Consider the following 16,820-nt stretch of genomic DNA (forward strand, 5'->3'; position numbering starts at 1 on the left):
CTTCAACAGTGAAGACTAAGGAGCCTAACTGGAGCTATTCAACCAGATAACTGACATCTACCACAGGAATACTACTGAGGGGAAACAAACTACCTCCATCCTGCATTTGGTGTGGTGTGTGTGAACTGAGAGAAGAGTAGGTAGGTTTATATATTTTTGACTCAGTCTAACAGTTGTTGCAATGTGAAATCAGGGAAAGCATGGAAAAAGAGTAAAGAGTCACTTATGACAGCAGTCTATATTTATAAGCACGTGTGTGCTTATGTACAAAAATGGATCTGACTAGGCTCACTTACGCCTTCTTGGAATGATTTTTTTCACATAAAAAAATAACTCAAGCAGGACTAGCATCACTGACTTTTTCCAAACTATAGCAAGAAGGAAAAGAGACCATTTACAGAGATAAGATACAGAAAACAGTGCAATATTAAAATACAAGTTTCACAACGTGTGAAAGAAACATGCTTTGGAACCTGAGCAAAAGGCTTTTTACTGACTTAGTAAAAAGTCACCCTGTATGTTGTTTTCACTGGCATCTGTTCTGCCAGATTAGTATGTTGCTCTTAGCAACTTCCATGGCCCCTAAATATTTAGTACACAGAAACAGCCAACTACTTAGAGAGGTCTACTAAACGTTTCAGCTAATACTGCAGGCAGTCTGACATGCTGCCACTGGAAATGACCACACAGCCTAAAATCAAGAAAAATTGTAAAAAGAAAAAGAAGCAGTCAAACATGATGCTTTCTAAATAGTTTAAAGCGCTTCCACAACACTGAGATACGGTACTACACTGGTTTACCGAACATTTACAACAAATGCCTTATGAATGCAAGCTTTCTCTTTATTATTTCAAGACCCGTTGGATAAAAACTAAAATAAAGACATAACTCTGAAGCAGCTAAGTTACAAGTCCTTTTTCAGAAACAGGCATGACTTGTGTCACAGCATAATTCTTCACCAGCAACAGTATCATCAGTCTGCAATACACAGTTTTTTTTCTGGCACCAAACAGGCCACCGTACAAAGCAACCTCACAAAGCATGCAGTCATCTACTCTGCTGATTTTGTAACAAATAATCATTTGTGCTTGCAGGTCCCAGACCTTTCAAAAACTGATATGAACAACGAGTGATTAAAAACATTACTGGAAACTCAATCATTTCTAAATTACATGAGTGGAGAAAAAGACTTAATAAAAAGCAACACAATGCTGTGCATTAGTATTTGTGAGGGGTGAGGGAAGCTAAGGCTGGTGCTTTGATTTGCCTTAAAACAAACAATAACCTAAAAACAACCCTAAAAAGCTCCAAGTCCATGGTACTGGTAGAGGCCAATGTGTGCATGCCATTGAAAGGCACAGTTGGACCAATCTGAAAAATGGCATCATCAGAGCAGAGCAGCAACTTTTCACTGGAGTGATCACAAAGGGTGAACAATAAGCCATTACTTCTCTCTTTTCATGAACACAGAAAGCAGTCACCAAGGCAAAAGAGAGGACACAGGAAAGAAGATGTAGAAACTCACATTAACCTGTAACACAGAAAACATGTTAAACTTAAATTTTGAACCTTCTGAGTGACCATTCTACCATAACGTTAGTTTTCAATGATTTAACACCACACATAACATGGTTAATTAAATTAATGAACCATAGATATTGTAAAAATGTTACTGTAATCAAATTCTTCTTTGATGTGTTGCACTAACTTTACTTGCAAAGATCTATAGACATCAGGATGCAGTCAGGACACAATCTCTTGTTCATTATATTAAAAAAAGCCAAACACAATGTCACAGTACTGCTTTTTAAAAATCAGGAGTGCATTTTAAAGTCATGCATCATAAGGCACACAGCTATTTATAAGGAGATAACTATGGCACGTGGAAGAATGTTCCTCCCTACTAATCTAATAATGCCAAAAAAGCAGAGATCAATACTTACTAGAAAGATATCCCCAAGGTTATCCTGCTTTTGTATCTACAAGTTGCATCTGAACATTTGCAGACAAGCCGCCTCCATAGCCTCCCTTGGATTGCATTTGGTTCTGAATTGAGCTCACCTGGAGGACAAAGGGTAAATGAAGCAAAGAGAACAAGACAGGCAGTTAGAAGTGAACTGTGGTATTTTCCTGCTTCCAGTTTTCTTTTTGGATTGGTTTTCCAGAGCTCTTTTATACCATTAAAGCTACACTACTTTTCCGTGAGGAGGTATGCAGTGCAGGCTTGCAGGAATTCTTGGTGCTGAAGGTAGCTCAGCAGGAGAGATTAAAGAACTGGTTCTGAGTAGAAGTTTTTTCCTCACCCCCAAAGAAAACTTCAGGTTTAACTTCAGGTTAAATTCAAGTTTTCACTGAACCATGTGAGTACTCAAGAAAATTTACCAAATCATGTACTGATATCTAACTCCACTCCAGCTGACAAACTGTAATTTAGTTTGTTACATGAGAAACATTATTTGCCAATTGATTTGCCAGTGAAGTCAGCACCATTACATTAAAAAGTAGAATAGACAACTTATAAAACATTGGGATAACACCTACAGTACATAAGTAACTTCAGATAATAATAATAAAAAATGCTTTTAAAACCAACCAAGAGCTCGTGGTGTATGGAAAATTTCTTACTTATCCATTTATGCAAAAGCATGTCCCACTTCACTTACTCAGTATTATTCCTGTAACTGGCTAAGTATTTAAATCATACTCAACCTACCAATTAGTCTGGAAACAACTAATTTAAAGGAATGGCTCTCATTACTTTTATCAACATAAGAAAGAGAATCCATAGCTCTTTCCTGCTGTGAAGAAGGCAAATTAATTATCTCTCAACTACAGGAAGACATCTCCAACCTTACAGTCCCTTTTCTGTCTGCACACCAGAGCATGCTTAACAACTACACAACAAGCACAAAGTAACATGTGCATCTAAGGCTACAGCTTCTGAAAATGAACTTGCATCAGGGAGCCCGCAGGATGCCACTTGCAACTCTTTCATGCACAGCTCCTTCACCAGAGACCTCAGAACAACACCGGAAAGACTTATTTGTCCAGTGTGGCTTTAATACAGCTAAGCAGCATGCATAATATTTTCCCCATCTACAAAAGCAGAAGTATATTCTTTTTCACAGCAAAGCAAAATAAATGTATGCATACAAAATGAATCAGCACAACTTTTTGCTGCATGCTGTTTCTCAAGTCAGCATGAAAAAAGTGTCTAAAATGGGTCTTTGTCTTCAAAAGTATTATGTATTGCAGTGCTGACCAAAAAAAACCTTTTTTTTTTTTTTTTTTTTTAAATCACTGAAGCAGCACAGTATTTTTTACCTTAGTGCTTTGCTCACAATGGTGAAGAAGCTGCAGCAAAGCAATATTATACTACATTTTTCCTGCAGGGCTACATATTCAGAGTCAATACTCGAGCAGCTCTGACATCACTGACTCAGTGAAAGAGAGTGCTACGATATTCACAGGGTGTTTGAAAATTTTTGCATCTAATCAAGTTGATCATCTTCTTCATCTGGAACATTCTGTTGGTCATTAGAACAAAAGAAATTAGAATGTTATTTTCCCCAGAATATATCTAATATATATGTCATTGTATGCACATCTTAAGGACTGGACCCATTTAATCTGAATGACCTCCGGCTCTAGAGAAAAAGAGCTGGAAACCATCCCCAGGGCATGTTACTTTCCAGATTGACAACTTATAACCACAGAACCACAGAATCACGAAGGTTGGAAAAAACCTCCAAGATCATCCAGCCCAACCATCCACCTGTCACCAGTATTTCCCTCTAAACCATGACACTCAGTACAATGCCTAAACATTTCTTGAACACCTCCAGAGTCAGCGACTCCACCACCTCCTCCAGCAGCCCATTCCAGCGCCTGACCACTCTCAGAAAATTATTTCCTAATGTCAAATCTGAATCTCCCCTGGAGCAACCTGAGGCCATGCCCTCTAGTCCTATCACTGGTTTCATGGGAGAAGAGGATGATCCCCAGCTCACTACAACCTCCCTTCCGGTAGTTGTTTAGAGCCCTAATCCTGAGCCTCCTCCTTCCCAGACTGAACATCCCAGCTCCCTCAGATGCTCCTCATAAGGCTTGTGTTCCAGACCCCTTCCAGCTTTGCTGCCCTTCTCTGAACAAACAACTTGCCTACATTCCTTCAAAACTATAGAGGAATCAACACTAACTCCAAGGTGGAAGAGTAGATTTTACTCTAACCTTTAGAAGAAGGACTCAGAAATCTCTCTGGTACTTGAATGATACATACAGATATTTTTAGGAGTGCATTAGGAACTATCACTCTAAAATACAGAGGCTGTTGCATATAAAAAGTCTCCAGCAAGTTTAATCTTGATTCAGTGGCTACCTTGTGTGTTAAAACTTATATGCGAGAAATGTAATACTAAAAACTGTCAAAAGAGCCAGGCCTAGTAATCCACCTTACAAGGTAGCACTCCTGAAGCACTTTCCTTTTGAGGCAGCCTGAGCTATAAGAACAAGCTTTTTTTTTCTTTTTCCCCCTAAAAAGATGCCACTCGGATGACATAAAGCAATGGTTTTTTTTGTTTGTTTGTTTGTTTTTTTGCCTCTTACATGTAATTAGGTAGGATAAGGATTTAAAGGTTTTGCAAGGAGAAGAGGATCACACCAATTAAATATCATAAAACGTGTTGTGTGCTTTTCTCTCTCATTATATTCTTTCTTTCTTTCTTTCTCCATACGCTCACTTTCAGGATCAGGAAATAGCACAGATGGTCCTTGAGAAGAAATGCAAGGAAAATTACAAGAAGGAAGAAATATGCAAAATTAAAGGCTAAACTGAGGAATACAATGACAAAAAATAAAGTAGGAGACTCCATTGTGCAATTTAAGATTAAAAAAAATAATATAAGAGTGACAGACATGAGAAAGTAAGAATTCACTACTGTTAATGCTTACATTTCACCAATGAGCAAGGCTCTTAACACAGAAGGCAAAAAATCTAAGTATTTCAGTAACCAGGATACTACTGCACTCAGAAGTACAAGGGAATGAAGAACAACTCTGACAAAGAAAAGGCACAGATGAGCTACTTATTGAAGAATCAAAGTTATATGGCAAAAAGCTAATAAAACTGGAGGAGGTTCACAAAGGAATATAATGCCTCTACCATAGAGGATGTCAAATAGTAGAAAAACAAGTGGAAATGCCACCATGACCTTGGGGATAAAACTGTAAAGAATAAGCAAGGAGACTGGATGCAGTTTTACCCCAGTAAATCATCAAAGAAGGGGTAGAAAAAGAGGTGATGTTAGAACTGGAGATTTCTGCTTCTAAAGATTATTTTTTGCATACAGTCTCTTTCTTTTATCAGAAAATATTCCTCTGGCCATTGAAAAAAGTGGAAAAAAAAAAAAAAAAAAAGTGAAAGATATGCCCAGTTATACTGTTCAAAACGGAAAAGTCTATGTAGCAACAGCAATCATGAAATATTATCTGGAGATGAACTAAGCATACTAGGCAAGGCTGAGGGCACGTGGGAGAAAGGCTGATGTGAAAGAGCAAAGCTTCAGGCAGCAAAACTCCCAAGAGGTGGTTCAGATGTGAGAATGAAGAAGGTTCTCACACGGGAGAGAGAGAACATTTAATGAGCAAACAGCCATGCTTATAAGAGAAATTTAAGAAAAATAGATCACTGACTTCATTATTTAAAATCACAATGCATTTATTATTTATTGAATAGATCATCAGCTTTAAATGAATTTTTTCAAGTTGTAGCTATGTTTGTCCATTTACCTTACTGATGATTTAGTATAAATAATTTCTGCTCCATTATCTAGTTTCAGGGAAAACCTAGCATATTGTTAGTCACGTCAGATATACTAGCTTTGCCTTTCCCTAAGAGCTATAAAATTAATTTTTTTTTCTAATCACAGTAAGCTGCAAACTATTGACTTCAGTTTCCTACATTTATACTGACCTTTTTCATTCAACTCTGCTCTCCACATTAATACCTCTGACAGAAGTCATTCTTCCTCTTTCCTAAAATCCACCATCTCAAAAGAAGTTTTTTCCTTTTAAAATAATTACTTGGGTTGAGAAATATTTTTATTCATCTAAATATCACCCCTTTTTGTAATTACTGACTTAAAAATAGATTGATGTTTCACATAAAATATGGTTTTGAAGATGAGATATATCCTTGTAAGCTCATTTTCATTATCAATCTTAGCCTCTGTTTTTCACTTTCAGGGAGAAAAAATATTTAGTCCGTCAAGAATCTACAGGAAGCCATAAAACTCTGCTTGTGACACAATTGCTTGCTCTGGAAACAATTCACGTTGCAAATAGAATTACAAAATATAGACAGTCTCATCAAGTACACACAAAAATATTTCTGTGCACCATAAAATATGGTAAACTGGAATTTCATGTAAATTACGTTTAAAATACTTTAAAGCATTTAAGCTAAGAAATCTAACTTGAATTACGAGATGCATTTAGAAGATTTTTTTTCTAAATAACTCTAGTACTTCTCAAAATATTCCTCTATATTACTTTGCACATGCCATCAAAATGAGTTTTTCAGTGGTATTCTACAAACAGCTTGCACAGTATATACAACATCTGCTACACAGAATCACAGAATTGTAGGGGTTGGAAGGGACCTCCAGAGATCATCGAGTCCAACCCCCTGCCAAAGCAGGTTCCCTACAGCAGGTCGCACAGGTCGGCATCCAGGCAGGTCTTGAACATCTCCAGGGAAGGAGACTCCACCACCTCCCTGGGCAGCCTGTTCCAGTGCTCCGTCACCTCACTGTAAAGAAGTTCTTGCGCACATGCGTGTGGAACTTCCTATGCTGCAGCTTATGTCCATTTCCCCTTGTCCTGTCTCCACGTACCACTGAAGACTGAGACTGGCCTCACCACTATGGCCCCCACACCTCAGATATTTATAGACCTGGATCAGGTCCCCTCTCAGTCTTCTTTTCTCAAGGCTAAACAGACCCAGTTCACTCAGCCTTTCCTCATAGGAGAGATGCTCCAGGCCCTTCACCATCTCTGTGGCCCTCCGCTGGACTCTTTCCAAGAGATCCCTGTCTTTTTTGTACTGGGGAGCCCAGAACTGGACTCAGTAATCCAGATGAGGTCTTACCAGGGCAGAGTAGAGGGGGAGGATCACCTCCCTCGACCTGCTGGCCACGCTCTTTTTAATGCACACCAGGATGCCATTGGCCTTTTTGGCCACGAGGGCACACTGCTGGCTCATGGCCAACCTGTCGTCCACCAGGACACCCAGGTCCCTCTCTGCAGAGCTCCACTCCAGCAGCTCATCCCTCAACCTGCACTGGTGCATGCAATTATTCCTCCCATAGGTGTAAGACTCCACAATTGCTTTTGTTAAACCTCATCTGGCTACTTACTGCCCAGCTCTCCAGCCTGTCCAGGTCTCGCTGAATGGCAGCACAGCCTTCAGGCATGTCAGCCAATCCTCCCAACTTCGTATCATCAGCAAACTTGCTGAGGGTGGATATCATTCATGTTCACCTCCACTTTTCAGTCCTGAGTTCATCTCTATTTTGTATCTCCTCCTAGCCGTTTCACGTGCCCACCAAGTCAAAGATAATTCACCATTATGTTGCCATTCCTGAGAAACTTCAGTCCTAGCAGCCCAATCCAGCTGACAGTTTCTCTTGATTTGATAGGTGTCTCAACCAGTCCTGGAACTGGGGCAAGAGAAGGCTCCAAAAGCACTGGGTACTGGGGCCTATAGGTAAGCACGTGTACAAGTCTAGGGGGGCCCTTTCCCTCCATGCCTGACACCCCACTGGCAGGTCAGACGCTGGATCCAGGACTGGCAATCTCTCTCCATTCCTCCCCCTTTCAGTCTTTCCTCCTAAAGTTGCTATGGCAAGATTTCCAAAAGTTAAGCAACTCAAGGCTTGCTTTGATTTCCCATAAAACTGCACAGCTTGGGTAGATGTACAGGTGAGAGGACCAAAGCCTACAGGATAGCTGTTCTATTCAAATCTCCCACTAATGTACATGTTTATGTTTGGACCATGTTGCTCAAAGTGCATGATAAGTGATCATCAGACGCATCCATCTTACAGCATGATGCGGAAGGCTACATATGCATGCACATGTAATTAATGAAGCAAACACCTATCAGCGTATAATCCTTCTGGAACTGACAATTGTTATCTGATGTTGTATTGTGTAAAGCATTTCACCATTGTGCTCCTTGAAAACTTATACTAATATGTATCACCATCTATGTTTGAGAAACTGTAATGTGCAAAATGTGTAAGACGGTTTGTCTGTGCAGGAATAAAGCTGCTGTGAGACTGGACAGTGGGACTACACTGACATCGAGCTGGCATTACGGAGTAGGAGACCATGCCCTGTAAGTCTGTTTTAAAATGACATTCTTTATGTCTCCTCTCAGTGCTGGTGACTGCTGTTGGCCAATTAGTGCCTATGACAGTTTGCTTGCCTTTCAGGAGAAGCTATTTTACTATGTCTTTTCTTCCTGGACAGATAAGAAAATGAGTCCCCAGCCTTGAAGGACATGTAGATGTGGCCTTTAGGGACATAGTTTAGTGGTAGATTTGGAAGTGCTAGGTTAAAGTTTGGACTTGATGATCTTGGAGGTCTTTGCCAATCCAGATGAGTCTGTGATGTCACCGAGCAACAGGCTGTGACGTCGCCGGGTGACGGATTGTGACAGCCTTGCCCTCACTGCTCATAGTGGGGTGCCGGCTGCGCCTGGCTCAGTCTGGCTCGTTCCTGGACCGTGCTGAGCAGCTCTGCGAGGCTTGGAGGTCGAGCAAGGTTTTGGCTGTGCTGTGCTGGGTCGTGCCTGGGGCTGCTCGCAGCATCTCAGTGCCTGACCCCGCAGCATCGCGTCTGTTTTCCCGGCCCTGCCTCGTGCAGGCAGCCGGGCCCCTACGGAGCGCACCCGCAGCAGCGGAGGTGAGTGGTGTGGGGACACCTGGGTCCCTCAGGGCAGCCGTGGGGAGCCTGGCCCTGTGCCAGCGGGGAGCACGAGAAGGCCCAGTCGTGGCCTTGGGAGGGCTTTGTGCAGAGGACTGGCAGAGGACTGGCAGAGGACTGGCACCCTGGCACAGCGAGTGACCGTGACCTTCCTTCCTCTTGCAGGGCAGACAGCACCTCTGCGGCTGCGTTGAGGGAGAACAGCTGGTCATCCTCGGTTCTCCCAGCCCCTGCAGCGAGAAGACCATGGCTGCAGAAGAGGCATGGACGTGTCCTGTGTGCCGCGACGTGCGGCGGGACACGGCCTGTGTGATTCCGTGCAATCACACTTTCTGCCTTGGCTGCATCCAGCGGTGGGCGAGGCTGAGGGACAGCTGCCCGCTCTGCAGGACGGCCATGCAGACCATCCGGGTCTCTGTGCGGGGAGACAATCAGTTCGTGGACTGCATCGTCTCCCCGCCCGCACTGCCGGTGCCCGCCGGCTTCGGCGCCACCGCTGCCACTGACCCTGACGGCGAGGAGGAACTTCTGCCACCCCTTCCACCGCCGTCCCCGGAGCCCATGGCCGAGGAGCCGGAGCGAGTGGGCGGCCTCCTGCTGGAGCAGTGGGCGGCACTTTTCAGGGTCCATCGAGACATCCTCGACCCGGTGCTGCCCTGGCTGGAGCGAGAATTGCGCCGCAATGGGGAGCTGCGATGGTGGAAGATCAACTGGCTCAAAAGCATGATCCTGGCATTCCTGTGCCAGGTGGGGCCGGACCGGGTCGTCCTGGTGGAGTGCACAGAGCACGCCCTGGGACCCAGCTCCGCACCGCTCGTCGACGGCCTCATCACCGCTATCGAGAGCCGGTGCGGCCAGGCGGCCCGCAGGCTGCTGGGCGTCGAAGATCCCAGCGCTGCCCAGGAGCAGCAGGACGGCCCCGCGGCCCCGTCCGGTCCCGCCGCCTCCCCGCAAGACACCGTCGCTCGCAGCGCCGTGCCCTCCGGCAGCTCCGCGGGTCCCGACGCAGAGGAGCTCCCCGGCACGTCCAGCGGGGCCCTGGGCACACGTAATGGCGAGGAGCCGGGTCCCGAGGAAGCCGGTCCCTCTGGTCAGCGCCGCAGCCGCGGCCCCTCCGCTCGCGGCCGGGGCAGGAAGCGCTCGGCTGGGGGGGCCCGGCGCCCCACGAAGAGGAGGGCCGGCAGCGCCCAGCGCGCTCCCCCGCCCTCCAAGAGGCGGCGCCCCCGGCGCCTCTAGCGGGGCGTACGCGTTTCCAATAAAAGATTAGAACACAGAAGCACGCGTTGTTCGCAGGGTCTGTCCTTTCCGAGGTTCATCCTTCATGCGCACACCCTACACACACTGTGCCGTACGAGACCCGGTGCTCTCTGCACCCAGTGTGGCTGTGGCACCCATAAACCCTTCTCCTGGGCCTTTTGTGCGAGCTACCAATCACATAACCATGACCGACGCTCATGGATAGACTGCAACATCACAGAATCACAGAATTGTAGGGGTTGGAAGGGACCTCCAGAGATCATCGAGGCCAACCCCCCAGCCAAAGCAGGTTCCCTACAGCAGGTCGCACAGGTAGGCGTCCAGGCAACTTGAATATCTCCAGAGAAAGAGACTCCACAACCCCCCTGGGCAGCCTGTTCCAGTGCTCCGTCACCCTCACCATGAAGAAGTTCTTGTGCACATGAACTTCCTATGCTGCAGCTTATGTCGGTTTCCCCTTGTCCTGTCTCCACTCACCACTGAAAAGAGTCCGGCCTCGCCATTCTGCCCCCCACACCTTAGATATTTATAGACCTGGATCAGGTCCCCTCTCAGTCGTCTTTTCTCAAGGCTAAACAGACCCAGTTCACTCAGCCTTTCTTCATAGGAGAGATGCTCCAGGCCCTTCACCATCTCTGTGGCCCTCCGCTGGACTCTTTCCAAGAGATCCCTGTCTTTTTATACTGGGGAGCCCAGAACTGGACGCAGTACTCCAGATGAGGCCTTACCAGGGCAGAGTAGAGGGGGAGGATCACCTCCCTCGACCTGCTGGACACGCTCTTTTTAATGCACCCCAGGTTGCCATTGGCCTTTTTAGCCATGAGGGCACACTGCTGGCTCATGGCCAACCTGTTGTCCACCAGGACATTGTCAATAACTACAGGATATCATAATCTAAAATGTGAGTGACTAAGGCTTGGAATTAACACACTAGTAGTTATTCTTCAGTTTTACACAGAGCCTCCCTGTCACAATTCAGTAGAGAATCATTCTTCATTGCTTTAGCCTCTTACAATGTTCCTGTACCCTGTCTAAGATAAAATATCTTCATCCACAGATGCTTACCGAATTCATTCCACTGAATAGGTCTCCCGATCCAACGTGAGCTGTGTGAACAAAGTTTGTTGGCTCCCCAATCATGCTTCGATCTATGCGTCGTCGTCTTTTCTGGAAGAAAGATAAAGAAACCATCTAGCTGAGATTAATTTAAAAGGCAGAACCAGGATGTGTCGTAAACATAAACTATACATGGGGTGTTCCATACACCATGAGATGTTCTCGTGAAATTAAAAAGGAAAGTCTGAATTCCCAGGTTAATCTAAACATTGGTAATATGGTCCATTCTTTTCACTTAGGGTATCTTTAGAAGATCATTAGACCAGCACTGATACCATTCCTAAGCACTTAGGTTAACAAAGTATTGGTTAAGCAATATTTGCAATGTTTCATACAGCAAACTCTGCATCCATCCATTTTTCCATCATTTAATCATGATGTAATGGACCAAATTTGATGTTTAGTTATTCAAAATGAGAATTAAGGATCATTATCAGAGCATATAAGAGCATTATCAGGGCATACAAAGTAGCTAACTTATAGAACTTCTCAGCAGCATGTCATGGGAACTTGTGTCACTCATTCTATAGTAGAATAATATAGTAACGTCTCGATTGGCATCAACCACTATAATATCCCTACTGAACCTCATACACTGAGGTAACTTACACTCCTCATGTGGAATGTGAGCTGAAGGGGTGCAGAGGGTAGTGAGGCAGTGAGCTAGACTGTACCCTAGAGATATGCCAATTTCTGTTCTGAGAGTTTTATAGAAAGAACTGCTTAACTCTGCCTCCCTCTTCTCAGAGTCATGGCTTCAACTTTTATTAATATAAAAATATGCAAATTAAAAATCAGAAGCAGTAAGGGCTTCCTCTAATTAAAGCTATGTGGGCTGTTTGTCTCCAGCCAAATATTGCATCTAAAGGAAGAAAACAGGATACCTTGTCCTCATTTCTTAGGCCACAATCAGAACCTTAAGCAGAGCAGACCTTAAGCAGAGCAAAGCATTACAGTATGCAGCTGCCACTTGTCTATATGGTGTATTAAAAAAAACAATAGCCAAAAAGCACAACATGTATACTTCAATTTGAGGTGGTTAAAATACAGTATAATAGCTAACAAATTAGTTGAGCTCAATTAAAAGCTTCCCACTGTTGTAAAGTCCACTTGGTCTCATTTTAGTGGGATGTCCACTCCTAATCTGTACTATGATCATAAGACCACTCTGACTCAAGCCAGAAAGGTACATGCCTCATGAGTGAGCCAACTACTTTTGAAGTGCTTCTACAGACTGAATCTTAACGAATCAGACCCTCAACTACGAGAATCCACCACAGGGTGAAGCCAGCAAGCACAAAACACTCTTAATCCTTATTAAAACAAGTCTTAGGAGATTTCACTGTATCTCACTTTATAGTATTAGTGGCCTAAAGGGGGGTTGCAGGTAAAAGAAACACTTAACACACTCTAAGAGAAACAGCAAAAAAAGCTGATCTATGCCAAAACTGATGATGATTTCTCTACTCCCAGTGTATTGACAAAACCAACAAAATAAAATGACCATAGCTATAATTTTGTGTAGTTTAAGGGCTTTCAAGGATAAAGTGTTTATGGAAATGGAGATGTCTCAGCTACAGAAGTCATTAGTATTCGTAAAGCCAGGAGCAGTAATTTATCAAGATGTAAGTAAGTAAGTAAGATTTATCAACATGTCCCACCAATGAGTGAGTACTTCAGTGTGGAAACCAAAGTCATTGACAGAAACAGCAAACTACTTCTTAAGCTCAGCTTGACATCAGCTAGTAAAGCAGCGACTAACTTGGAGGAAAGACCTGATAGCAGGTTTCTAGTTACACTGGATGAGAGCCGCCAATCTAGCATGATCAGAATTAGGAGCATTCCCAGCAGGTGTAATGGACAAATGATGCTAAAGATGCATTGCTGGACTTACATACTATTGTGGTACACTGTACTCTGACAGAGAAAGTCTCATAGGTGAAACAAGCCACTCAATTAGAACACTTAAAATTATTTCAAGTATCCTGTAGGTGCCCACCCCTAAATTTAAAACAAATACACAGAAAGCCAGAGTATGAGTCATTTGCACACCTAAACAATACATCCGTGATTTCTTGGTTTTAGTAGAGTTTGGAAACATGGGGTCTGATGTAGGCCAAACACAGACAAACCTCAAAAGCTTGCAGATCATTCTTTATTTCTGGGGGGTGGGGGGGTGGAGAACAAACAAGCTTTTTTTTTTTTTTTTGGAAAATTTCATTTATTTTTTCTTTTTTTTTTTTTTTTTTCATTGCAAATAGTACTAGTGAGCCAGAAACAGCATTAAGGAGTACTGGATCTCGAGAAAGGCTGTAAATAATTCTTCAGTATTCATCAGCTAGTGAACAAGCAAATTGCCATCAAGCCTTGATTCGTATCTAAGGCAAGTTTCTTAACAGAAGCCATCAGGCAGTTACACTGTAGCATGTACCCACTGAGGTGATCCTGAATCAATGGAAAAACATTTAAATGCTTGAAGGATGGAATTCAACCATGTTTAAAGTCCCTTCCAACCCAAGCTATTCTATGATTCTAAAAGAAACCAAAATGGTATTTGGTGGCTGTTTTTTTTTTTTTTTTTTCCCCCTTTGTTGTTATTATTACTATTTTTATTTTTTGCTTCAGATTGTCTTTATATTAGTGTTCCATATCGCATTATGAGCATACTTTAGCAGGAACTGTGCTGGTTCCTACTTACACGCTTCAATTTGTATTTCTGAGTAATTCCAGACATGCTTTTTTGAAGGACCTGAACTGGAAGGCTAGCTGATGTACTCCAACAGCTAATGGACATCAAGGCCAGAGGAACAGGCAAACCAGTCTGAAGCAGAACCTGAAATATATGCCTCAGTTCCTCAACAGTGCTTTGCTCCACACTGCTCTCCTGTTACTGTATGCTATTTCTGTGGTTGACACAGCCCAAGTCAGAACTGAAATGACTGATGGGTGCAGGGGAAGGGACGTAAGACTGTAAGAAGTCATTTTTTTTTCAAAGGATATAACACAGGAGACAGCAGTAGGGAAGCATGCATAGCAAGGTTATAAAACTTTCACAGAAAATACTACACGGACAACTTTTGTCAGGCCTATATTGTGTTATTTTATTGTAGCATTTTTTGAGGCCTTGCACCTGCAAATATACATGCAGTACCATCGCTCAGACACACAGACTGACTCTTCAGTAAATCTAGTACGTGTAATTTGAAAGCAGCTAAGAGACAGCACATTCATCTTTCACTTGAGAAGCTAATAGCATGAATAGCTCTCTTCCATCTATGAACCGTTTGTGCCTGTTCTGTGATTGTTTCTCAGTTCAATTCACATGTCTGAGCAGATAAAGCCATTCTAGTCATCCACGTCTCTAACATCGCATATACCATAGACAATTAACCTGACTGAACATGCAAGTGCCCTAATTCTGGCAATCTAGCTGCAGTGACATCCTCTTTCTTGTTTCTGTACTTCTGTGGATGGATGTTTTCTTGGGAAATCCCCAAGATTAACTTACTAAGTATCTTAGTAAGATACTTACTAAGTATCTGTTTTCTTTTTGCTTAGTTTTGGTTAAATTACTGAAAGATTTTGTATCAAAAGCTGAAGAAAATTTTATAACTGAATTTTCATATTTGATTCTTGCCTTATCTGAAGTCATTTATTTCCTTCTTTACTAAGGTGTTATGGCATGGCAAGGAACACAAGGGAGGTGAGATGAGAGAAGACGACTTGTAGAGGGATCCTGGAAATGGCGTATGAAATTCATCATTTAATGGCTTTACTCAGATTGTTCCCCTGAAAAAAATCTGCAGAATTTGCATTGCAAAGTGCACAAACCGTAATCTTTGCCTCACAAAAAGAATTAAATCATACTTAAAAATAAGTAGAAGAGGTGCAGGCTTGTGTGTTAAATGTTTGAGAGGAATGGGAGCTGTTTGTGGGCCCATCTCAGTGGCTTTATTTTGAACACATATGCTACATGCACTGTAATGAGATCACGTTTCAGCTGCCATAGTAATGAAGTAAAGAATTGATGTCTTTTCTAAAGCTGTGATTGATGCTTTGTACCCGCACAAAGTAGCACCTCTTTTGCTGTAGAAGATTGGAATTCAGAAGGCCATAAACTGTTGCATCACATTGAAATATTAACCCTGCACATTTCTAGATACTTCTCATAAGCTTTTTAAAAACTTCTTTTCAGAAGTTAGGTAACACCTTACTGAAGCATCTTTTTAATAGTTGAAAAAAATCTTAATGATTGAAGCTCAAAACTTCGATTTAAAAAACACAGTAAAAACAACAAACAAAATAAATCAACAAGTGACTGCCATCGATGAGCATGCACAAGTTCCTTTTAATTCTCCTTTGCTGAAGTTATCTTTTCTGACCACCTCCAAATTTTGTCCAGAAGTTGGGATACACTTCCCCAGGTAAAGTAATTTCACAGTGATGGCAATAACAGTGACTGAAGCATTTCCAGACAACTTTTTAGCCTGTATCTGTATGTGTGTATGTATGTGATGTATATAGGGCCTAAGTGGCATTCAGATCTTTTCTGACCTATTTGAGACCCTGCACTACTTAGTTTGGATATTTTTTGTGGTTTCCTACACACAGACACACAGGAAAGTTTTGGAAATTATTTTTCTTTGCACAGTTAAGCATACATCTCTACCCTTCATGACATGTCTTCTCAAAAAAAATAACACCAATCAAACATACAAAGGAAAAAGCACATTAAAAAAAAAAAAACAACAACAAATAACACCACTCACAAAACCCATAGCAGGTTGATAATTACATTCCTGAAAGTTGCTAAAAGCAAGTCACAAGTGAAGTCAAGCAGAATATCATTCAAAGAGAGTCCAATCAATGCACACAAAAGCCTAACTGATGTGACCTGCATAAGACTCCACCTCAGGCCCTAGCAGCTAGAGGTGGTGCTGTGGGTACAGGTTTGGAATATGAGTTCTAAACACGAAGTGATACACAGCAGGAACTGAAGAAATTAAAAGGAGATGTTAAGTTACTGCTACACGACAAACATGCAGAGAGCTTCTGAAAAGAGTACCTCTTTATTGAAATTATGACATGTGGTTCTTTTCTCCTGTCACCTCACATTTCATTTTATCCCCATTTTATACACAAGAAGATAGGGCCACACTTTTTTATCCCCACACAGCAATGGTTTTTACCCAAATGTATGTGTTGGACTGACTTTTTATGTCTTAATATTTCAGTAATGTTAAGTGAGCTATAAGAAACTAAGCAACAGAAAACCTGCTTCCCTCAGCATAACAAAAAGTATTAGAGGAGAAAATAGAGAACACCTACACTAGAAATAAGTCTGTGACAGAGACAGACTGCACCTTTGCACCGAATGCTGAAAATGAAATTTAGTATTTAATTCACATAATAAAATATTGCTATAATCATTTTTCTCTAAAAACTAACACAGTTGTTTT

At 42.5% G+C, this 16,820-nt stretch overlaps 1 protein-coding gene across 3 annotated transcripts in view; it reads right to left on the minus strand.

The window, feature by feature from the left end:
* Window positions 1-821: 821 nt before the first annotated feature.
* CDC42SE2 (CDC42 small effector 2) overlaps window positions 822-16,820 on the minus strand; it is a 98,785-nt gene continuing 82,786 nt past the window's right edge. For all 3 annotated transcript variants that reach the window (XM_042866100.1, XM_042866101.1, XM_042866102.1), the window contains 3 exons: window positions 11,311-11,412; window positions 1,944-2,061; window positions 822-1,531 (listed from right to left, as the gene is read on the minus strand). In XM_042866100.1, coding sequence (XP_042722034.1) covers window positions 1,963-2,061; window positions 11,311-11,412 — 201 coding nt within the window. In that variant the 3' untranslated portion in view covers window positions 822-1,531; window positions 1,944-1,962. The remainder of the gene's footprint in view (window positions 1,532-1,943; window positions 2,062-11,310; window positions 11,413-16,820) is intronic.

Source organism: Lagopus leucura, unplaced genomic scaffold, assembly GCF_019238085.1.
Source record: "Lagopus leucura isolate 7727_CA_CO unplaced genomic scaffold, USGS_WTPT01 Super-Scaffold_810, whole genome shotgun sequence".
NCBI lineage: Eukaryota > Metazoa > Chordata > Aves > Galliformes > Phasianidae > Lagopus > Lagopus leucura.